Source organism: Trichoderma aggressivum, assembly GCF_033847375.1.
Source record: "Trichoderma aggressivum f. europaeum strain CBS 100526 chromosome Unknown scaffold_074, whole genome shotgun sequence".
NCBI classification, from domain to species: Eukaryota; Fungi; Ascomycota; class Sordariomycetes; order Hypocreales; family Hypocreaceae; genus Trichoderma; species Trichoderma aggressivum.
The window spans coordinates 1-19,891 of NW_026946440.1; the positions used below are offsets into that span (position 1 = coordinate 1).

Here is a 19,891-nt window from a genome sequence, read left to right on the forward strand (position 1 = left end):
CCCCCCCTTTCTTGGTCCTCATGTTTTATCCCATCTAAGCCTTGAACTCCTCGATACCGCTGCTCTCCCACTTGCCGGGGATGAGAGCCAAGGGCACGATACCCGAGACGTGCATCTCAGGGCCGAAGATCTTAGCGTTGAGACCAAGCTCCTGTGTGGCAGACTGCATGTTCTTCAGACCCTCCTGGTAGTTGGGGCCGGCACGGCGCACCCAGATCTGCACGTTGTGCTCGATCAGCTGGGAAGCAAAGTCGCGGAGAGCGCGGATGACACCCTTGAATGTGCTGGCGACGTTGGTGAAGTTGGCAATACCGCCACCAATGAAGAGGACCTTGCCCTGCTCAGACATGGGAGCGCGCAGCATCAGGTCCAGGACAGTTCGGGCGTAGTGGTAGGTCTGGGACTCGGTAGGAGCACCAGAGTATTCGCCGTAGTTGGCGAGCTCGTCAGCGAAGCCAGATGAAGCAATGGCATCGGCGTAGACGACGGAAGCACCACCACCGGCGACCAGAGTCCAGATGCGACCAGCGGGGTTCAGGACGGTGAGCTTCAGAGAAGCACCAGTCTTGGCATCCAGCTCGGCGATGAAAGCCTCCTCCTTGGAGAGCTCACGGCCAAAGGGAGCGGGGAAGTCGATCGGGGGGCCAGCATCGATGCTGACCTTGTCGCCGCCGGCCACGTTGGTGAGGCCAAGGGCGGCGGGGGATCGGGCAATAGCCCACTTGACACCGCACTCGAAGTCGGCAGTCTGGTCGAGCTTGGCAGCAAGATCCAGGAAGTGAACGGCAGCAGAGGTCTTGGCCTCGTTAGGGATCACGACCAAGGGGTTGATCTCAAGGTAGGTGAACTGGCAGTCCACGTAGACGGCATACAGCCGGGTGATGAAGTCAACCAGGACATTGTGAAGACCAGAGGGAACCTTCTTGAGGAGGGTAGCGGCAATCTCCTCGTTGGAAGGGTACTCTGAGAGATCGACGGGGATCAGGAGCTTCTCAGCCTTGGCGTCGACATCACCGACATCGACACCACCCTCGTGAGTGAAGAGAATCCAGTCACCCTAGAAGATGGGGGAAAAGATGTAAGTTAGCGAGGCTCTCGTACAGTAGACAACATGTTCAGATAAGACGAAGCCTAGATATGGTGTGTAATCGTGCGGACAGGGGTCCGGGCTAAGTCGAGCCCAGGACCCTCCCTATTGTGACATCCGTTCGTCCGCCCGGCCTCTTGGTTCGGCACGTTACGGCACCGCAAATTTCACACCGGCGGAAAGCGCCAGGGCTTTATAAAGAAAACGCTCCTTTCTTTCAGGCAATTTATATCTCACCCAACTTCTTTCAACTTCCCAGTTGAATTTTCATTCCCGCAACTTTTTTTCGTTCGTGACAAGACAAAGTCACTTGACTCCCAGCCACCACGATGTGGTGTTTTACCACGTGAAGCATTTGCCCAAGTTTCGGGAAGAAACAAGAAAAAAACACAGACAAGATGAAAAGAGAGAGGGGACATTTACTCACATCACGGACTGAGTTGATGTTGATGTAGTACTCTGTGTCTTGGGGGTGAGGAACAAAGGGCTCGACCAGGAACTGACGCAGAACGCCAACTGTGTGCTCAACCTTTTGCTCCTTACCAGCTCGCTCAGCAACCCAAGCCTTGGCCTCAGCCCAGGTCTTGTTGAGGGCCAGCAGGCCGCTCTTGCCTCGTCGCTTGATGAGCTGATCGGGCTTTGCAACAAACTTGGCACCATCCTGGAGCAACCAAGGGTAGGTGACCTCGGCCTGGTTCAGAACGTCCTCAACAGCAGCATCCTCAGGGAAATGCAGCGAGGCCAGTCTGGAGGGAGGGTTGTGAGTGGTGGGCGCGGGGAGAGGACTCGGCTTGATGACGGGAGCACGGGTCAGGTGGTAGTTGAGAATGGCCTTGCCATCGGCTTCGAAAATCGCTTTGGCAGACATTGTGGATGAGCTAGGCCTACGACGAGGATGAGAGAGTGAGGAAGGGCGTGAGTCAAGGAATGTCTAGCCTTTATATCGTCAGCGAGGTGTTGGGGAGACGACGGAGCAGAAACGACGGCAATTCTGCGCCAGAGCACACGCAAACGCAAATGCAAGAGGCAAGCTTGGGCACCGAACTGCTCAAAATGCCCGTTGCAGATGAAGCGCAATAGCAACAGCGATAGCGACAACAACACAATTGCGAGCGGCGAGCGCGGGACCAGAGCTATTCTGAAGAGGGGCGGCTATTTCAATTGCACCTACCGCTGAAGAAGAGACTGGAGCGACTGGGAAATGCAATTGCAATTGCAATGTCAAGAGGCAAAAGGCTGGATATCTGACGAGGGAGAGGGAAAGGGAAAACCGAGCCTAAAGACGAAGAGGTGGATGGCAGGAAGAGGATGGCTTTCAGCCTTTCAGAAATCCGGCCGAAGCTCCACGCTGGCCAGCTCGAAGGAGGGGGGTTGAGGGGTCATGGAGCTGCCGTGAGCATACAGATTTCGGGGGTGCGCTTTGGGAGGGCGGTCAGGGGACTTGCCACTAAGGGCGTGCAGACGGTGCTAGAGCCCCGTGCCAAAGTCGGCCATTGGCGGGTGCCCATTCAGCGAGCGACGCCAAAAAAAGCATTGGGGCAGCGATGTCCCCCAATAGCTCGCCATCGTTCGAGTACCGGTACCTCGAGCAGCCTCCCCCCCAGTTGTTGAGCAAACCCAAGTGGATCGTCAATCTCTCAATCTTTTTTTTTCTTTCTTTTTTTTACCTCTTTGCAACGGGCAAGGGAGTGTTGCCTGGCTCCAGCAGCGGGGAATCCTGTCGAACACGGGCGGACGCCGAACATCGCAGCGGCCATGCAAGGATCTCGGCATCGCAATTCCTGGCCCTGACAGACGGACCGCGGCGCCGAAGGAATTGCGCCCTGTTCTGGAACCTACGATACGGAGGCTTATCTGGGCTGTCTCACGCCGAGTCTAGGACAATTGCTGACCTCGTTTTTGTTTTGTCCTGGCCGCCCTCTTCGCTACCCTGGAGCGCCCCCTCTTGTCTGTGTCGCACTCTGCCCCTCATACTCTCCAACGCGGGATGCAGACGAGCCCAACAAAGACACACGCCTTTGCTGCACTGAAGCCCAGGACTGCCCAGCGTTGAGCGGTTTGGCCTGCTATTGAGCGGCTGCACGCTTTAGTGGGACAAGGCTGAGGGTCTCCTGCGCTAAAAAGTGCAGCGACGAAACAGCGTGCTACCTAGTACAGGTGGCTCAGGCACAAGCACAGCACACGTATTCGTACCCGTTCAGAGGGGGGTGGGCCGTGGTTGGGCGGACAGGGGCCCAGGCGAGGCCAGTCAGCCACCAGCGACTCGGCAACCCCACCATCAGTGAGCCATTGCCATTGCGTTGCCCCTCCATCTGCAGAGGGAATTGAGCCCAAGATGCAAACGGCCACGAGAGCGATATCTGGTCCATGTTTGACTGCCGGACGATGCAATGCTAGCGGCACCGCGCGCATCCCTCGGACTGGGTTCAATTGAGGATACGGCGCTTGTTCGCTCGCACACGGAATGCGATTGCGATTGCGATTGCGATTGGGGGCCTGGCATGGGCGCGGAATCCTGGATAGCGAGGAGTTAATCCCATCACGGGCACGATTACGATTACAGTGTCGTGCTGCAACGCTGGGATGACGATGATTTGACGCATGACACCCGCGAATGCGAAGCAGCCAAGGGGCGTAATCTTGGGAGCCCGTCGATGCAAGCAAGGGGCTTTTCAATTCCTCGGCCGCCAACGGTTTTGAAGTTTTTGATGGAACATCCGACACCGCATTGGATGGGCAGACTGGAATGAGGTACCGGTACCACCGGGGCCCAAGCCGGTGTTAGCGGCAAGGCCAGACCGCGACCGGGATGCTACGACTATCATTGTGTCTCAAGAGGCTGCTATTCAACAATTCGCAAAATTAGACATTGCGCCCCAAAAAACCCCCCAAAAACAGTTTCCCCAACTCGTTTGGTGGCTTGGTTGCCGTGCGGATTGACTTTGGTGTTCCCCCTTGATCTTGGAAAGCCAAACGCCGGAAACACTCTTACCCGCTGGCGGAAAGACTGGACGACATACACGTGCGAGTACAAGTACTGCATTAGGCTGCTGGGGTAATCGTACAGTACAAAGGAGCCGCCATTTCTTGCATCTGATCGCATGTCCCTCATCCTCATCCTGCGTCAGCACTGTCATCATCATTGAGCTACGGCACAGGCAAGGTAAGCAAGCAATCCCCCTTCCCCTGCCCACACTTTCGCACAGGGCTGCATGCACGCGCACATGCTTGCCCCGATCGACGCCTTTGGGTTCCGTTAGGCGGTGCAAGCTTCGCTGGCCGAGTCCGCCCTCCCCCACCAACTCGGCGCTCAGGTACCCACCGGGCTAGCGTTCGTACCGGGTACTTGCTGGTGTGCCGTGGTGGGCGCTGGTGCTAGAGGGAAATGGTGGGCGGGCAATTTAGGGTCCATGTGCCTGGTACATGTACGGATACGGCGCAATACCTGGCAGGCCATCCCTCTGAGCTCCAGCCCCGCCAGCAGCTAAAGCAGAGCAGCCCTCTCGCGGTCCCAGGTGTCACTGCACTCCTGAAATCTGGCTCTCCCCCATTGAAGTTGCTCGTTGCCGCCTCAATCCTTCAATTGCCCGGCTCTCTCTCTCTCTTCACTTTGCTCCTGCATCCCATCTGTCTCACCTCCAACTTGTGTTGTGGTCTTTGCCTTGGTGGGCCAACACAGTATAGCCTCTATTAATTCACAGCTGTTGACCGGTGTTTTTTTTTCTGCAGGACTTCAGCTCACCCCGCCATTTCCTCTGCTCTTTTCTCCTCACCTCTTGTTTTGACGAGCTCGCATACACATCATCACCATGTCCGGCTCCAAGGATCTCCTGTCGGCCAACGACAGAATCCAGCGCTTTGCTGCTCCCAGCCGACCCCTCAGCCCTCTCCCCGCGCACGCTCTCTTCTCCGAGAAGACGCGATGCTTCGTCTACGGCCTGCAGCCCCGCGCCGTCCAGGGCATGCTGGACTTTGACTTCATTTGCAAGCGAAAGACGCCCTCTGTCGCCGGCATCATCTACACCTTTGGTGGCCAGTTTGTCAGCAAGATGTACTGGGGCACCAGCGAGACCCTGCTGCCCGTCTACCAGCAGGTTGAAAAGGCCATTGCCAAGCACCCCGACGTCGACGTCGTGGTCAACTTTGCCTCTTCCCGAAGTGTCTACAGCTCCACCATGGAATTGATGGAGTGCCCTCAGATCAAGACCATTGCCATCATTGCAGAGGGTGTTCCCGAGCGAGTAAGTTTTGTTTTTGTTTCGCCATTCCTTGGTTTCTTCTGCTCTTCCAAGATGAGCAGCGGAAATAGCTGCCCCCCAATGGAGCCCAATTTGCTAACCATCTGTCATTTAGCGAGCTCGTGAGATTGCTCACGTCGCCAAGAAGAAGGGCGTCACCATCATTGGCCCCGCCACTGTCGGTGGCATCAAGCCCGGCAGCTTCAAGATTGGTAACACTGGTGGTATGATGGACAACATTGTTGCCTCCAAGCTGTACCGCAAGGGTTCCGTTGGCTACGTCTCCAAGTCCGGCGGCATGTCCAACGAGCTCAACAACATCATCTCCCAAAACACCGACGGCGTCTACGAGGGTGTCGCCATTGGTGGTGACAGATATCCCGGCACCACTTTCATCGACCACTTGCTGCGATACCAGGCCGACCCAGACTGCAAGATCTTGGTCCTGCTTGGTGAGGTCGGTGGTGTCGAGGAGTACAAGGTGATTGATGCCGTCAAGCAGGGCATCATCACCAAGCCCATCGTCGCCTGGGCCATTGGTACCTGCGCCAGCATGTTCAAGACCGAGGTTCAGTTCGGCCACGCTGGTTCTTTTGCCAACTCACAGCTCGAGACTGCTACCGTCAAGAATCAGTCTATGCGCGAGGCCGGCTTCCACGTCCCCAACACTTTCGAGGACATGCCTGCCGTTCTCAAGGAGGTCTACGACAAGCTCGTCAAGGAGGGCACCATTGTCCCCCGCGCCGAGCCCGTCGTCCCCAAGATCCCCATCGACTACTCTTGGGCCCAGGAGCTCGGCCTCATCCGAAAGCCCGCTGCCTTCATCTCCACCATTTCTGACGACCGTGGCCAGGAGCTGCTCTACGCCGGCATGCCCATTTCCGATGTTTTCAAGGAGGAAATCGGTGTCGGCGGTGTCATGTCTCTGCTGTGGTTCCGCCGCAGACTGCCCGACTACGCCTCCAAGTTTCTGGAGATGGTTCTCATGCTTACTGCCGACCACGGTCCCGCTGTGTCTGGTGCCATGAACACCATCATCACCACCCGTGCCGGCAAGGACCTGATCAGCGCCCTTGTCTCTGGTCTGCTGACCATTGGTTCCCGCTTCGGTGGTGCCCTTGACGGCGCCGCCGAGGAGTTCACCAAGGCTTTCGACAAGAACCTCAGCCCCCGTGACTTCGTCGACAGCATGCGCAAGCAGAACAAGCTCATCCCCGGTATTGGTCACCGTATCAAGTCGCGAAACAACCCCGACTTGCGTGTTGAGCTCGTCAAGGAGTACGTCAAGGCCAAGTTCCCCAGCCACAAGCTGCTCGACTACGCCCTGGCCGTCGAGACCGTCACAACCTCCAAGAAGGACAGCCTGATCCTCAACGTTGACGGCTGCATTGCCGTGTGCTTCGTCGACCTGATGCGCAACTGCGGCGCCTTCTCCGCCGAAGAGGCCGAGGACTACCTTTCCATGGGTGTTCTCAACGGTCTGTTCGTCCTGGGCCGAAGCATTGGTCTCATTGCCCACTTCCTCGACCAGAAGAGACTGCGCACCGGTCTGTACCGCCATCCTTGGGATGACATCACCTACCTGCTGCCCAACCTCAACGAGGGCCAACCCAGCGGCCAGGGCAGAGTCGAGGTCCAGATGTAAGCGGAAGCTGAGAGGAAACAAAAGGAGCAATCAGAATATATTATACAATAGTTGTGGGAATTTGATGAAGGCAATCTGGGATGGGAAAGTGGTTTGTCAAGACCTAAAGTTAGCAGCACACATAGCCCGTAGTCGCTGCGGAGGGAACGTTATGAAGTATTAAATCATTTTTTTTTATTGATGACAATAGAGACCAAAAAATTAATTCACAGCCATGTCTTTTCCTATGACTCCTTTGCTGTAATTATAAACCAATTATTTTATATATAATCAATTAATTCTTTCTCAGCAACTCATTTGAAAGAAGCAGGACTTGATGTATTTCATTCCCGTCTCTGTCTTGTTGCATCCCATCACGTGATCCGCAAGGCTACCTCGATACTAATCCAAGTTGCATGATACTTATCTTATCGCGCAACTACAGGCACTTTAGCTCCAGGCTCAACGCAATTGAAGCAGCTTCAATTCCCCCAAAACCCAGCCCTTTCTTCACAATCGCTAATCCTGTACCCCGAAGATTCGAGACGATAAGAACGGGGAGCACTTGTAGTGTGCGGAAATCCAATTTTTGTTCTGGAGCTAGCGGGGTCGAATCGCTTTTTTACCTCGTAGAAGAATCAAATTGTACGAATGGATTCGCATCTTTTTCTCTCTCCATCTCTTCAACTTCACTGGGTTTTAACTAACGAATGCGCTAGCCGAGACAACGACAGAGCAATTCCAATTCCAATTCCAATTCAAAAAAAAATGTCCTTTTTCCGCATCACCCTCCACCGGTCAGCCATCGGGCTTCCCGAGCGCACGCGCGGCGTGCTCCAGGCGCTCGGCCTGCGGCGGCGCATGCAGACCGTCTTCCACCCGGCGGAGCCGCAGTTCGCGGGTATGATTATGAAGGTCAAGGAGCTGGTGCGCGTGCAGGAGGTGGAGCGGAGATTGACCAAGCGGGAGGTCAAGGCGGAGAGGACGCCGGAGAAGGGGTTTTACGTCGAGAGGCCGGTGCAGCGGATGTGAGAAGAGAATGGCTCGCGATGTAGAGGGGGGATGATGATTGCAAAGGAAGGGGGGAAATACTTCCAACGCAAGGGGGTTTGGAGATGTTTATGTATATATGTGTGTACGGTTGAGGAGGAACTATAGCGGGATGGACAAGATGAACTTGTACGATATCAACAGCAACAATGTACGAAGAGAAGCAAAAAGACGAACATGCCCAGTTACAAAGCGGGATGGGCACAAACAAGTCATGTGGAATCACCGAGGCGATTTTTAAAAAAAAAGGCAAAGACAAAAGAAAAGCATTCCGCATTATCTTGAAACTAAACTAACTCCCCGTCTCCCCTCGACTCTACCTAAAAACAGCCTCATCTAAAAACCAAAAGAAAGCACCGGGTTCGTCGCATTAACACCTTGCTAATCCTATCCAGTGCCGTGTGACCAAACGAATCCCTCAATAAGACGAGAATCCCACAGAAAATGCGGTGTCAAGGGGCAAGTAAAAACCACCATCAAGCCAACAAGTTGCTGCCGCCGACTTTGCCATTGGCAGCGCAAGTGTGTTGTCGTGATTCCAACTAGATATTAAAAACAAACAATAAACAAGAGGGGAGCGGGCAAAAAAAAAAGTAGCCGAGAGAAGGTAAACAAGACTCTGGCGACAGACGAAAGTGGGCAGTTCGATTCTCCTTTTGTGGCTGCTAACGAGATAAGGACACTTAGAAGCTTCGAGCTTTGTCAATGTACTCTTGAGATGGAGTCTCGTACTCGTTGACAAAATATGATTGACAGTTGCGGCCCAGCCAAGTGGTGAACTTGCCGATTTCCTCTCTAAGGCGTGATACGGACTGTTGATCCATATTCGTCTGCGCAAGGAGCTCGGGCAATGAAACTACAAGGTAGAGGTTAGCCAAGTGCGCGATAAAAAGTGCGTCAGTCGCGGCGTCTACGTACCAATAAGACGCGCGAGATGCTCTGCGCCGTAAACATCGCAAACATTCTTGTACTGAGAATTCTCGTCGGCATTATCCCACAGTTTCCGCACATCCATGTACTGATGACGCTCAAATCTTGGATCAATGTTAGTAGACATCCCGCCGAAACGAGCAGTCGATCCACGTACCTGTAGAGAAGTATTCTGCTTAGAGCCTTTTCGAAATATTCTCGAAATCCGGCGATAACTTCCTCCAAGATGTCCATGCTAGATGAGCCCTCTTCTCTGCGCGGCCGCTCAACGGCAAGATAGTCCTCAAAAATCTTGGTAACTGGGTTTGGATGAGGCAATGGTACAAGCTGGTTGTTTTTGGTGATATTTTCCCAATCGTCAACAAGCATGGCCTGAATATGATCGGGCACAGAAATGTTGATCATTGGCTTGCTGTGGAAAGCATCCTCCTGAAGCTTGTTAGACAACACCTGGAGAAAAAAAAATCTCATAGGAAAAAAAAATCTTTTCATGTACAATGTGAAAGTAGGGGTAGATGAAAAGCGACCGAAATAAGCCAAACACATAGGTAGTCGAGATAGAGAAAGATGAAAGAGAGTGTAAAGTAAGATACACCATAGAAGCCGCTTGGCTTTGGCAATCAATAGATTCGTGATGATCAGGAAGAGATGTCAATTCCAGTCTTGGCAACTTTGATCACATGCCACCTATGCAAAAATCGAAATCTGGTGATTTTCTTTGTCTTGACAGGCGTAGATGCTGGTTTAGCCTTGGGAGTTGATTCTGTAACGCTCTTCCTAGGACAGATAGGCTTGCCGTTACGCGTGAGATTTATCCAGATGCGTTTTCGAATTGGCCCTGATTGCCCAACGACAGGTTGAGGTTCAGGTTCAAATTTCGGGTCAGGCACACGCTTGGAAATTGCTTCAACATCGGCCTTGCGAGGAGAGTTTGTTATGACTCGGTTGCGCTTTCGGACTGGCTCAGACGGCTCTTTGGCAGCCAGTGATGAAGCAATTTGTCTTTTCAGGGTTGGCCTGATGATACGCCCGTAACGGGAGCGCGGCAAGAGGGTTTCGTTTGCTTTCATTGGCATCTTGGCTGACTTATTGCTGGCGGAAGGCGTGTTGTTTTACTCAACGAGTTTCTCAATGAGATCTGGTAATTGGAATTGAAGAAGATGTTGTGGGAGAGAGATCAGGGGACAACAACGTAGGGGAGAGCGAGATGATATATGTCGACGGAAACGCCACAAACATGCAAGGTTTTCTCACTTGAGTCGTCGAATACGTGCAAAACCGCGGGAGAAGCAAAGTTTAAGAACGTAAACATCCACAAGAGGCTGGTTGCCAAAGCGACGATATCTGAACTGCGCTGGTCTGCGTGTTTCCATGCTCATAGTTTTCGCGAGTATAAAGCCACCAAAGGGAAAAAGACTTCCAGCAAAAAAGCTAGACATGGCCGATAGATTTGGATTTCGCCTCTCACCAAACCCCCTCCGTGCAGCTTGCGTGGCCCGGCACTTGCCGGGGTGGTGGTTGAAGGTATCTCAGGAGACGCGGCTCATGGAGTACACAAATACCATGAGCAAAAGAGAGGACGAGAAAGAAAAAACGCCACGAAACTTTGAGATATTCGCAATGGAACAACAAAAAGGATAATGAAAACAGGGGATAATCGGGTGCTGATGGCAAATCAAGTCTTACCTGCTCCAGTTCCCAGTCCTTGCCTCTCCTACCTCCTCTGCCTCCCTGAGTGACGGCAGACCCCCGCTCCTCGCTGCCACGCGCCGACTCGCCGCCGCTCTTGACAATCTTCTTGGGCACCTTGGACGTCTTCTGCATGCTGTTCTTGAGTTGCGCGTGAAGCTGGGCTGCCAGCTCCTTGTGCTCGTCGTCAAAGGGCCGGATCCGGTCCACCAGAACCCAGTCGTCCCACGTGTTTTTCCAGCCTTTGTAGTGCACCTTGTACCGATATCCTTCATTGGGCTTCTCTGCAGGTTGGACGTCCATGATCTTGGCCTCATACAGCATGTCCATGTGGAAGCAGAGGACTTTTTCGTCCTTGCCAAACGGCGGAGGCGGCTGTTGTCGCGCAGGAGCCATGATGAAAATATGATGAAAACGTGAACGGGCCCCCCTTTTAGTTTTGTGAGTCAAAGGATAGCCGCTGACGGATGGGATGAGATGGAAAAGGCTTTCTGTGATATCTAGCGGCGAGATATCTGCAATTGGCGATGATAGGGTTTGGGAATGGCGAGATGAAGAAAAGGAATTGTACGTACAGGGAGACACGTGAGTGAGATGGAAGTGAATAAAGTACGGAGGAGTACCTTGGCGATTGAGCCCCTGGCTGCTGTGCCGGTAGCCACTAAAATGTGCTGTTAGGCGGTCCCAGCAGCACCCCGGCAGCCTTAAGACGCTGTGACTACGAGAAAAAATCAGCCCCAAAATGGAGTACAGGTACCTGCGACTACAATTAGCCCCAATTGGGAGCAGTTGGCCTGCACGTAATACGGAGCACAAGAAGCGCGCAAAATGCAAGCAGGCCAATGTTTACAGATACCCCGATGAGTTTTATAAAAAATTCACGCGACGCGAAGCCTCCCTACAAGTACACCAGCTTCACCAATTGGAGCAGTCAGTGCCATTCTGCTGCTTTTATTGGTTCCCCTTTTTACGTCTCACTTATTCCTCCATCTTAAACAAAAACCAAGACAAGTCACATGTATAAGTGGCCGGCAGCTGCAGTAAAATAATATTCACCAGGTTTGAATCTCTTCTCCTTATTTTCCCAGGTTGAATCGGGGTATCTATTGCTAACTACCAACCTCATAAAACTCATTTGCCTTTGATTTCATCTCTCCTCATAAACGCCTTGTTGAAGACTTTTGGATAACCATCCTAATGAAAACTACCAATGCTTTTTCTCCTAACCAGGAGAATCAACGCACATATGCATATGTTGAATGCTCACCCAACCGACCTTTCCGAATCCCAAAATGATGAAAAGAACCTTTTTTTGGTGGGTGCCGTAATAACCCAAGGCTTTGTCACCTAAATCATGCCCAAACGCCGATGTTGAAATCGTGCCCAGCTACAGGAGCAACGTGGTTGAATGTTGCTCCCGTTCAAAAGCCAGGCCATCCTACGTTGCAATCGCAGGAAACTTAAAAAACAAAATGTGATTTGTTTATTTGGCGTACTTGGCACGGAAGTACTTGGTGGCGGCAATCATGTTAGCGAGAGCCTCCTTGGTCTCCTTCCACTGACGGGTCTTGAGACCGCAGTCAGGGTTGATCCAGAGCTGCTCAGGCTTGAGGTACTGAAGCATCTCCTCGATGCGGTCCTTGATCTCCTGCTCGCTGGGAACACGGGGAGAGTGGATGTCGTAGACACCAGGTCCGATGTGGCGGGGGTAGGCAGAGTCGACGAAGACGCTCAGCAGCTTGGCATCAGACTTGCTGTTCTCGATGGACAGAACATCGGCATCGAGGGCAGCGATGGCGTGGAAGAAGTCCTGGAACTCAGAGTAGCAGAAGTGAGAGTGGATCTGGGTGGAGTCCTCAACGCCGGTGGTGGACAGGCGGAAAGCGTTGACAGCCCACTTGAGGTAGGCATCACGCTCAGTGCCGGAGCGGAGAGGGAGACCCTCGCGGAGAGCAGGCTCATCGACCTGGATGACGTCGACGCCGGCCTTCTCGAGGTCGACGACCTCGTCACGGAGAGCCAGAGCAAGCTGCTCGGCCTGGACGGACTGGTGGACGTCGTCACGAGGGAAAGACCATCGCAAGCAAGTGACGGGTCCAGTCAGCATACCTTTCATGGGCTTGCTGGAAACGGAGACGGCGTACTTGGACTCCTTGACGGTCATGGGGGCGGGACGGGAGATGTCACCGACAATGATGGGGGGTCGGACGCATCGAGAGCCGTAGCTCTGAACCCAAGCGTGGGTGGTGAAGGCATAGCCGTCCAGGCGCTCACCGAAGTACTGGACCATGTCGTTACGCTCAGGTTCACCGTGAACGAAGACGTCAATGCCAAGCTCCTCCTGGATCTTGACGTTGTCCCGGATCTCCTGCTCAATGAAGGAGTCGTACTCCTGGGCGGTGATCTCGCCCTTGGTCAACTTGTTTCGTGACAGACGAATCTCCTTGGTCTGGGGGAAGGAACCAATGGTGGTGGTGGGGAACAGGGGGAGGTTGAGCTTCTTCTGCTGAGCATCGATACGGACAGGGAACTCGGACTTTCGGTTGTAGTCGGCAGGGACAATCTTGGACTGGCGGTCCTTGACCTTGGGGTCGTTGGTGCGGGGAGAGGTGGCACGAGCCTGGATGGACTTGGCGTTGGCCTCGAGCTGCTCACGGACGGCGGCAGGGCCCTCAGTCACGGCCTTGGCGATGACGGCAACCTCGACCACCTTCTCGGAGGCGAAAGAGAACCAATCGGCAATCTCAGCGTCCAGCTTCTTCTCGCTGGCGAGGGTGTGGGGGGTGTGGAGGAGAGAGGAGGAGGTAGCGACAATGACACGGTCCTTGCCGAGCTTCTGGACGGCGGTCTCAACGGTTTCGATGGCGCGCTTCAGGTTGGTCTTCCAGATGTTTCGTCCGTCGACAACACCGGCGGACAGGACGGTCTTGGGGCCGAGAGCACCGAGAACGGCGTCGAGCTGCTCGGGGTTGCGGACAAGGTCAATGTGGATGGCATAGATGTCCTTGGGGAGGAGGTCAAGGTTGTGGACGATGTCACCGAAGTAGGTGGTGAAGACCAGCTTGGGGATCTTGTCGCCGAGGCTGGCGAACTTCTCATAGGCGGGCTTGAAAGCAGCCTTGGTCTTGGCAGGGAGATCGAAGACGAGGACGGGCTCGTCGATCTGGACAGTCTCAGCGCCAGCCTCCTTGAGCTGGACGAGGAGCTGCTCGTAGACAGGCAGAAGGCTGTCGAGCAGGTCGATGGGGTCGACGGACTGGCCACGGTCGGCCTTTCCGAGGTGCAGGAAGCTCACAGGGCCGACCAGGACGGGGCGGGTAGTGACGCCAGCCTCCTTGGCCTCGTTGAACTCGGCAACGGCCTTGGGGGTGGCGGTCAGCTTGAAGGTCTGGCCATCCTGGAGGGTAGGCTTGACGTAGTGGTAGTTGGAGTCGAACCACTTGACCATCTCCAGACTGGGGACATCGACGCCTCCCTTCTGGTGGCCACGGCCCATGGCGAAGTACTGGTCAACAGTGTCAAGGCCATCCTTGGTGTAACGCTCAGGAACAGCCTGTCAATTCACAGTCAGCATTGGTCCGGGGCTTATTGTTGTGGAAAACGAGGGAGGGTTGTAACATACACCAAAGTCCTGGATGTGAGAGAGAACCTGGTCGTACAGGGCAAAGTCGTTGCTGGGGATGATGTCGACGCCGGCATCCTTCTGGATCTTCCAGTGAGCCAGACGAAGTCTCTTGGCCTCAGCGAGGAGCTCAGTCTGAGAAATCTTTCCACCCCAGTCTGCACATGTCAATGTTAGAGAAAATTTTTCTGCAGGCGTTGGGGGGGTTGAGGAGGTTGAGCAAGGGAAGACTAACAAGCTTCGGTGGCCTTCTTCAGGTCACGGTTAACACCCATACGGGGGAAACCGAGAACTGCGGACTGAACCATTTTGGCAATTGGTTTGGATACGGACTGGACAAGCTGTGATAAAAAAGTCGCTGCAGAAGAGAGAAACCAAGTCAATTGAGACGTTCGGCGTAATTGAAGCCCACGTAGAGATGGACAGCGGAAGAGCAGACGCAAGACTCACTGGTTATCAACCAAATAGCCCTGCCTGTATCAGCAGCGGAAGAAGATGAGTGAAGAGGAAAAGGACACGCTGTGAAGAGAATGGAGAGGAAGAGGATGGAGAGAAGAGCGAGAGCAGCACCTATTAAGTGTATCGAGGAAAAGCGCCGAGCGGGGGAGGGGTAAGACGAAGGCGGTCGGGTCTGCTTGATCGGGTCTTTTTTTCCTCGGTGGAGCATTCAATCACGGATCAACCAATTTCTGCTCTGCTTGCTGTCTGGCCACACGGCTCTCTCTGCTATGGGCTAGAGTCACTAGACCTAGCCGGGGCTGGGCGTCAGCGAATTGCGCGATTTGCGCCATCGGAGCTCTCAAGCTGTGAGGCCGAATCTTATTCATAGCCGTGCGTAATGACAGGCTCTGCCCATCCTTGCCGCTGGCTGGCCGTATCTACTAAGGCCTGGGATCAATATGGATCTGCTTAGCGCAGGACCTGTAGTTGATATGGAGCGCTGCTACTGGGGGCAAGTACCTGCTTAGTGGCCCTGTGGGTTGCAGGTGGGTTAGCAGCGAGTGATAATCGTTGAGCACATGCAAAATTGGATCAGACGGCATTCCTCTCGCTACTCGTACTCGTACTCACTCTCATCTTGACGCTACCAACCCGTTGAAATGAATTCGAGACCAGAAGAAGAGTGGGGGAAAAGAAGAGCATTTGGGCATCTACGCGGCATGTACATGTACGTCTGTGTCATTGGGAGGTGGATGGCAAAATGATTACACTGCACTTTTTTGCCATTGCCCCCCCGTATTACATATTAGAGATCACCGCTGCAGTCGAGGTGCATTGCTAGCGAAGTCAAGTGCAGAATTTTCCTGCGTTATTGTTGAGCTCTGCGGAGTACGAGTACCCCAAGCACATGTCCCCTTGTCTATCTACCTACCTCCTACCAACCCCCTCCATTGATTAATTATTTTTTACAGCAGAGTATGTGATACAGAGACCTTCATTCACCTCAGTAATTCTTCCTACAGGAGTACAGTATGAATTCTATTTGGTAGATTCCTTCAATGTTTTTTTTTGGCATTGTATGGGGGAAGCTGCAAGTAAGCGGCTTTGGTCGCCGAAAACTTACCTACATGAGTACCACGGGAACAAGTACCTACCTGTATGTCAGACTGCGAGATTCAGTCGGGCATCATGCACAATGAGATAACATCTCAGCAGAGATCCAATATCAAATTCCCATCGCCTCAAAAAAAAAACATCAATTCGACCACTACCAAGTGTCCGAATAGGAAGATGCCCCGTGTTCTCTCATCTGCGCCTAACCTTTGATCGTGCAAACTTTTCTCATGCTCCCACAACAGGGCAGATCGCGGGTGAAACAATGCATTGAGCTTTCTTAGTACGGGGTTGCAGGCAGCCGTAACAGTACTTCCGTGCCAGGTACATGCCAGAGAAAGTACCCCCTCGTGCTGTACTGTAGCATTTTGGAGCTAAAAATCCACCCCACGGAGTTGGGTGCGTAGATTCAACGACGGACGATTTAGGGGTCTTCCTAGTTGGGTCGAGAAGGAAAAAAAAAAAGATGAGCTCCATTGATCCGATCTCGCAATGCGGCCATAGGACAATCATCGAGTCAATCTTTTCACACGAGAGAGGCGTAAAATAAATCCCCATCGCTGCTGGCGACTTCTTTTGCCCGGGGAGGAGAAGCCATCATGGAAAGGCATGCGCATGACGCTACCACTTATCCGTCGTGATTATCGTGATACATGTAGGTTTAGTATGTAGGATTCATCGTGCTTATCTGCACATAAGCCGCAGTACACCCCCGTATGGCGGCAGCGTCTGGTAGTATCGGGGCCCCAGACGACATGGCCCAGCATCCAGATTCGACAGCCTATCTTGAATGGTCTGGGCGGTCTAGATGCCTCGGAACAACCCAATCGCAATCCTGGCAGCGCCATGAAGCAACCCGACCGAGTTTGTGTGGTTGAGACGGCATCGTCAGAGCGTCCCAACGCAGCTTCGGCTCTCTGCAGATTTTCGCGCGTTCCAATGATCTGGTCTGCCATCTCGGAGACGGAGCCATCGCCAACGGCAATGTTGCCATGCTGTGAACGCATCGCTCTGTTGACCTGGTGGTTGCTGCCATGGGCATCCTGGTATGGCTGATCCTTGACCTCGCAGGATGAAAGTGCTGATGCTGATGTTGCACAACTGGTTAGACATTTGGCGCAACCGTGAGCGAACCGATCCTTTGCATAGTATCTCCCAACAAGATAACAAGCTTTTTTTTTATTATCTCGAAGTGCTGAACCCTGCGGATTGATAGCCTGAGGGGTCATCCTCTTGTCGGTGATGAAATGGCCAAGATACCCCCGTTCGCGGCACGTATTGTTTGATAGCAATGTGCCAGCGGAAAAGGACCGTCGAAGTCTCCAACATTCCATCAATATGTGGTATACTTGACTATATTCTATCCACCAGAGATCAGCGAAGAAAGAAAAAAACAACAACCGAAGATGCGTCGGACGAGAATCAAAATGGATGGGAGCAAATCACCGGGGTAGCCTCAACGCAAAATCAGCTGCATCGCAGCTTTTCCCCCGATGAACAGAGGGCAACTGCAAGATATATGAAGGAGGCTGCCAACGCAAGGTTGAATGGCCAAGGGAAAACACTCGAATTTTGGACACCGACAACCACTTCCCTCGACGATGCGAGCTCCCGGGCTTGACTTGAAGCACCAATGCTGTCAAGATGTTCACGGACGATGCGACGTATAAAGTAGGCGGGGTGGATATCTGCGTACCTTACAGAGTCACTATCTGGGGGGATGCTGGGCGATACGAATTGCGTCAGGTATGATGATGGATCTGGACTATAATAGCTACCTAGCTGTAACAGCACGGAAAGTGTAAAGAAAACAAGTCCGTTATACGGATTTGCCGTGACGTCGCAGTCTTGAGGCAAGCGATGTATCCGTTGAATACTGCACGAGTATGATGGGCCTGATGCTGGTGTGGGTTTCATACGCTGACCCACTCATACGGTGGTGCTGCCACTGCTAAAACTCAATGTTTATTGCACCCTCACTCACTCACATAAACGCGTCCAGCATTTCACCTCAATACAACAAATATCGATCTATGGAACTTACACTCACCGCCGCCACCAAACCCAAACCCAAACCCCAATTCCACTCCATCTGATTCAACGTGTCAAACGAAAAAGTCTCTCCACGGGGACCATCTCAAACCCGCAGCCACAGAGCCGCAATGCCGCCACCATCAGAATCCGACATCCTCACAAACTACCTCCTTCAGCCAGCACCCCTTCCATCCATCACCACCTTCAACCAATTCGTGCTCCTCTTCCCCCGGCCGCTCCACAATTCGCATCAACTGCGGTCTCTGTACCGCGACTTGCAGGCGCAGCGCAATGCGGTGGTTGACGCCGTGGCTGCGAGCATCCAGGATGAGGTGAAGCGCGGGGTGGTCATGAGAAGGGAGGTTCTGCGACTGAGGAGAGAGGCGGAAAGGGAAGATGTAGATGGCGAGGTTGAGATGGAGAGAGCGGTAAGTTGTCGAACTCGCCTTTTTCTTCATGCATATCTTTTGAGTTGGGGCGAGAGAGAAAAAAGCTTATGCTGATGGGGGCGCAGCTGTTTGGTCACGACTCTGGTTTGAAGACCGCAACGCATAGCCTCAACTCTGTGATTCCCGAGCTGGAAGGTGCCGTTGGCGCACTTGAAGCAGAGATAAAGAGGCTTGAAGAAGAAGAGGCAGCTCTCCAAGAGTCCATCCAGCAGACGATTGGTGGGCTGAGCGATCTTCGCTACGGCAAACTGGCCAACGGCAAACTCCGAGATGAGATTGTCAATGGCTTAAAATCACTGCAAGAAGCATGCGAGAACAAGTCATGACCGTGACTATTCGAATTTTTCCTTTTTCATAAACAGCTACGTAACTCATGATACCCAAAAAGCTTACGAAACCAACAGCCCTCGGGTTGGTATTATTCAAAGAAAACAAACCGCCGGGGGGGTTGTCCCCATCTTAAAATCATGTACATCATTGCATCCAAATGCTCCAGGTTGGGTCATTATCCAAAAGCCCCCCCAAAGGCAAACTCATACAGATCTTCCCTAGATGGTTGATTATTTGGGCGCGGCGGCGGCGGCCGGGGCACGTTGTTGAGCCCGCTGCTGAGCTCGGTTGCCCCTGGTCATGACCGTTAGCTACGTGCGCAGCCGAATAGATGGACGCGGAGAATGGATTTGATTTCAGACTTACATCATGCTTCGGCTGGCGAAGGAGACAATGAGCATAAACGCCCACTGGGGAAGGAGGTTGAAGACCCAGAGAATATAGCCAAGAGGGATGGACAAGCCAAGCTCGGCGGCCTTGCCGTTGAAGGGGTGCCAGAAGGACTCGAGGAGGACAAAGTCCTCCTTGTTGCCGGCCTCTTGCAGCTGCACAATCTCGTCCGTAGTGACGGTGGTGAGGTTAAGCCTCTTCTTGTAGATGTCGACGGGGGCGGGCTTGGGGAGCATGTGGAAGGCCCAGATGTTGCCCACGTTGGCGCCCCAGGAATTGCAAAGGATGGGCTGGTTGTCGCAGTTGAGGATGCCCATGTGAGGAGTGGTTGGGAGCTCCGCAAACTTGGCAGCAGCCCCGTGGAAAGCGGTTTCAAGCTGGTCACAGCGGCCTAAACCAGAGGAGTTTAGTCGGACACATTATACCATTGAGGAGGTTTTGCACCTCGGGGCGAATGAAACAACTCACCAAAGCACGTCTTGTTTCCGCCAGTGATCAAGATCCACCACTCCTCTGGCGTCTTTGCGCCGGCCGCCACAGGCGCATAGAGAGTGTCCTCCCAGTTGTGCTGGGCCAAGACGGAGAGCTTCATGGGGCCCGTCTTGGACGCTTCGGCGGCAGCGGCATCGTACTTGTTGGGGGTTGGGATGTAAGAGCTGGCCTGACCCAAGACCTGCTGGAATTGAGCAACGTATTGGTCCAGAGGATTCTCTTGCGCGGCGGAGAGGGCGGGCAAGGCCGCGACGAAAGCAGCTGCGGAGAAGCGCATTGTGACGGCGATGTTTGTTGTTGTGGTGGTGGGGAAGAATTAAGTCCGGCCGTGTATGTATACAAATCCCGAGGTCCAAGCACAAGCCGGGAGAAGAGAGAAAGAAGAAAGGAGTATAAGAAAAC

The 19,891-nt window shown here is 53.4% G+C and overlaps 7 protein-coding genes across 7 annotated transcripts; 3 read left to right on the top strand and 4 right to left on the bottom strand.

Annotated features, from left to right (window-relative positions):
* Positions 1-34: 34 nt before the first annotated feature.
* Triagg1_10446 (uncharacterized protein) lies at positions 35-1,955 on the bottom strand (the record flags this gene model as incomplete). Its single annotated transcript, XM_062894518.1, has 2 exons — positions 35-1,057; positions 1,515-1,955. The coding sequence occupies 2 exons, from the start codon at positions 1,953-1,955 to the stop codon at positions 35-37; spliced, it is 1,464 nt and encodes a 487-aa protein (XP_062750562.1).
* Positions 1,956-4,896: 2,941 nt separating this feature from the next.
* Triagg1_10447 (uncharacterized protein) lies at positions 4,897-6,970 on the top strand (the record flags this gene model as incomplete). The annotated part of the gene is made up of 2 exons (XM_062894520.1): positions 4,897-5,328; positions 5,441-6,970. The coding sequence occupies 2 exons, from the start codon at positions 4,897-4,899 to the stop codon at positions 6,968-6,970; spliced, it is 1,962 nt and encodes a 653-aa protein (XP_062750563.1).
* Positions 6,971-7,717: 747 nt separating this feature from the next.
* On the top strand, positions 7,718-7,981 carry Triagg1_10448 (uncharacterized protein; the record flags this gene model as incomplete). Its single annotated transcript, XM_062894521.1, has 1 exon — positions 7,718-7,981. The coding sequence occupies one exon, from the start codon at positions 7,718-7,720 to the stop codon at positions 7,979-7,981; it is 264 nt and encodes an 87-aa protein (XP_062750564.1).
* A 701-nt stretch (positions 7,982-8,682) lies between these two features.
* On the bottom strand, positions 8,683-11,014 carry Triagg1_10449 (uncharacterized protein; the record flags this gene model as incomplete). The annotated part of the gene is made up of 5 exons (XM_062894522.1): positions 8,683-8,855; positions 8,918-9,033; positions 9,087-9,358; positions 9,601-10,021; positions 10,677-11,014. 5 exons carry the CDS (start codon positions 11,012-11,014, stop codon positions 8,683-8,685), a joined length of 1,320 nt encoding a protein of 439 aa, XP_062750565.1.
* Positions 11,015-12,101: 1,087 nt separating this feature from the next.
* Triagg1_10450 (uncharacterized protein) lies at positions 12,102-14,548 on the bottom strand (the record flags this gene model as incomplete). Its single annotated transcript, XM_062894523.1, has 3 exons — positions 12,102-14,171; positions 14,241-14,398; positions 14,476-14,548. The coding sequence occupies 3 exons, from the start codon at positions 14,546-14,548 to the stop codon at positions 12,102-12,104; spliced, it is 2,301 nt and encodes a 766-aa protein (XP_062750566.1).
* A 3,408-nt stretch (positions 14,549-17,956) lies between these two features.
* On the top strand, positions 17,957-18,603 carry Triagg1_10451 (uncharacterized protein; the record flags this gene model as incomplete). Its single annotated transcript, XM_062894524.1, has 2 exons — positions 17,957-18,256; positions 18,343-18,603. 2 exons carry the CDS (start codon positions 17,957-17,959, stop codon positions 18,601-18,603), a joined length of 561 nt encoding a protein of 186 aa, XP_062750567.1.
* Positions 18,604-18,837: 234 nt separating this feature from the next.
* Positions 18,838-19,766, bottom strand: Triagg1_10452 (uncharacterized protein; the record flags this gene model as incomplete). The annotated part of the gene is made up of 3 exons (XM_062894525.1): positions 18,838-18,901; positions 18,974-19,388; positions 19,466-19,766. The coding sequence occupies 3 exons, from the start codon at positions 19,764-19,766 to the stop codon at positions 18,838-18,840; spliced, it is 780 nt and encodes a 259-aa protein (XP_062750568.1).
* Between the last annotated feature and the right edge of the window lie 125 nt (positions 19,767-19,891).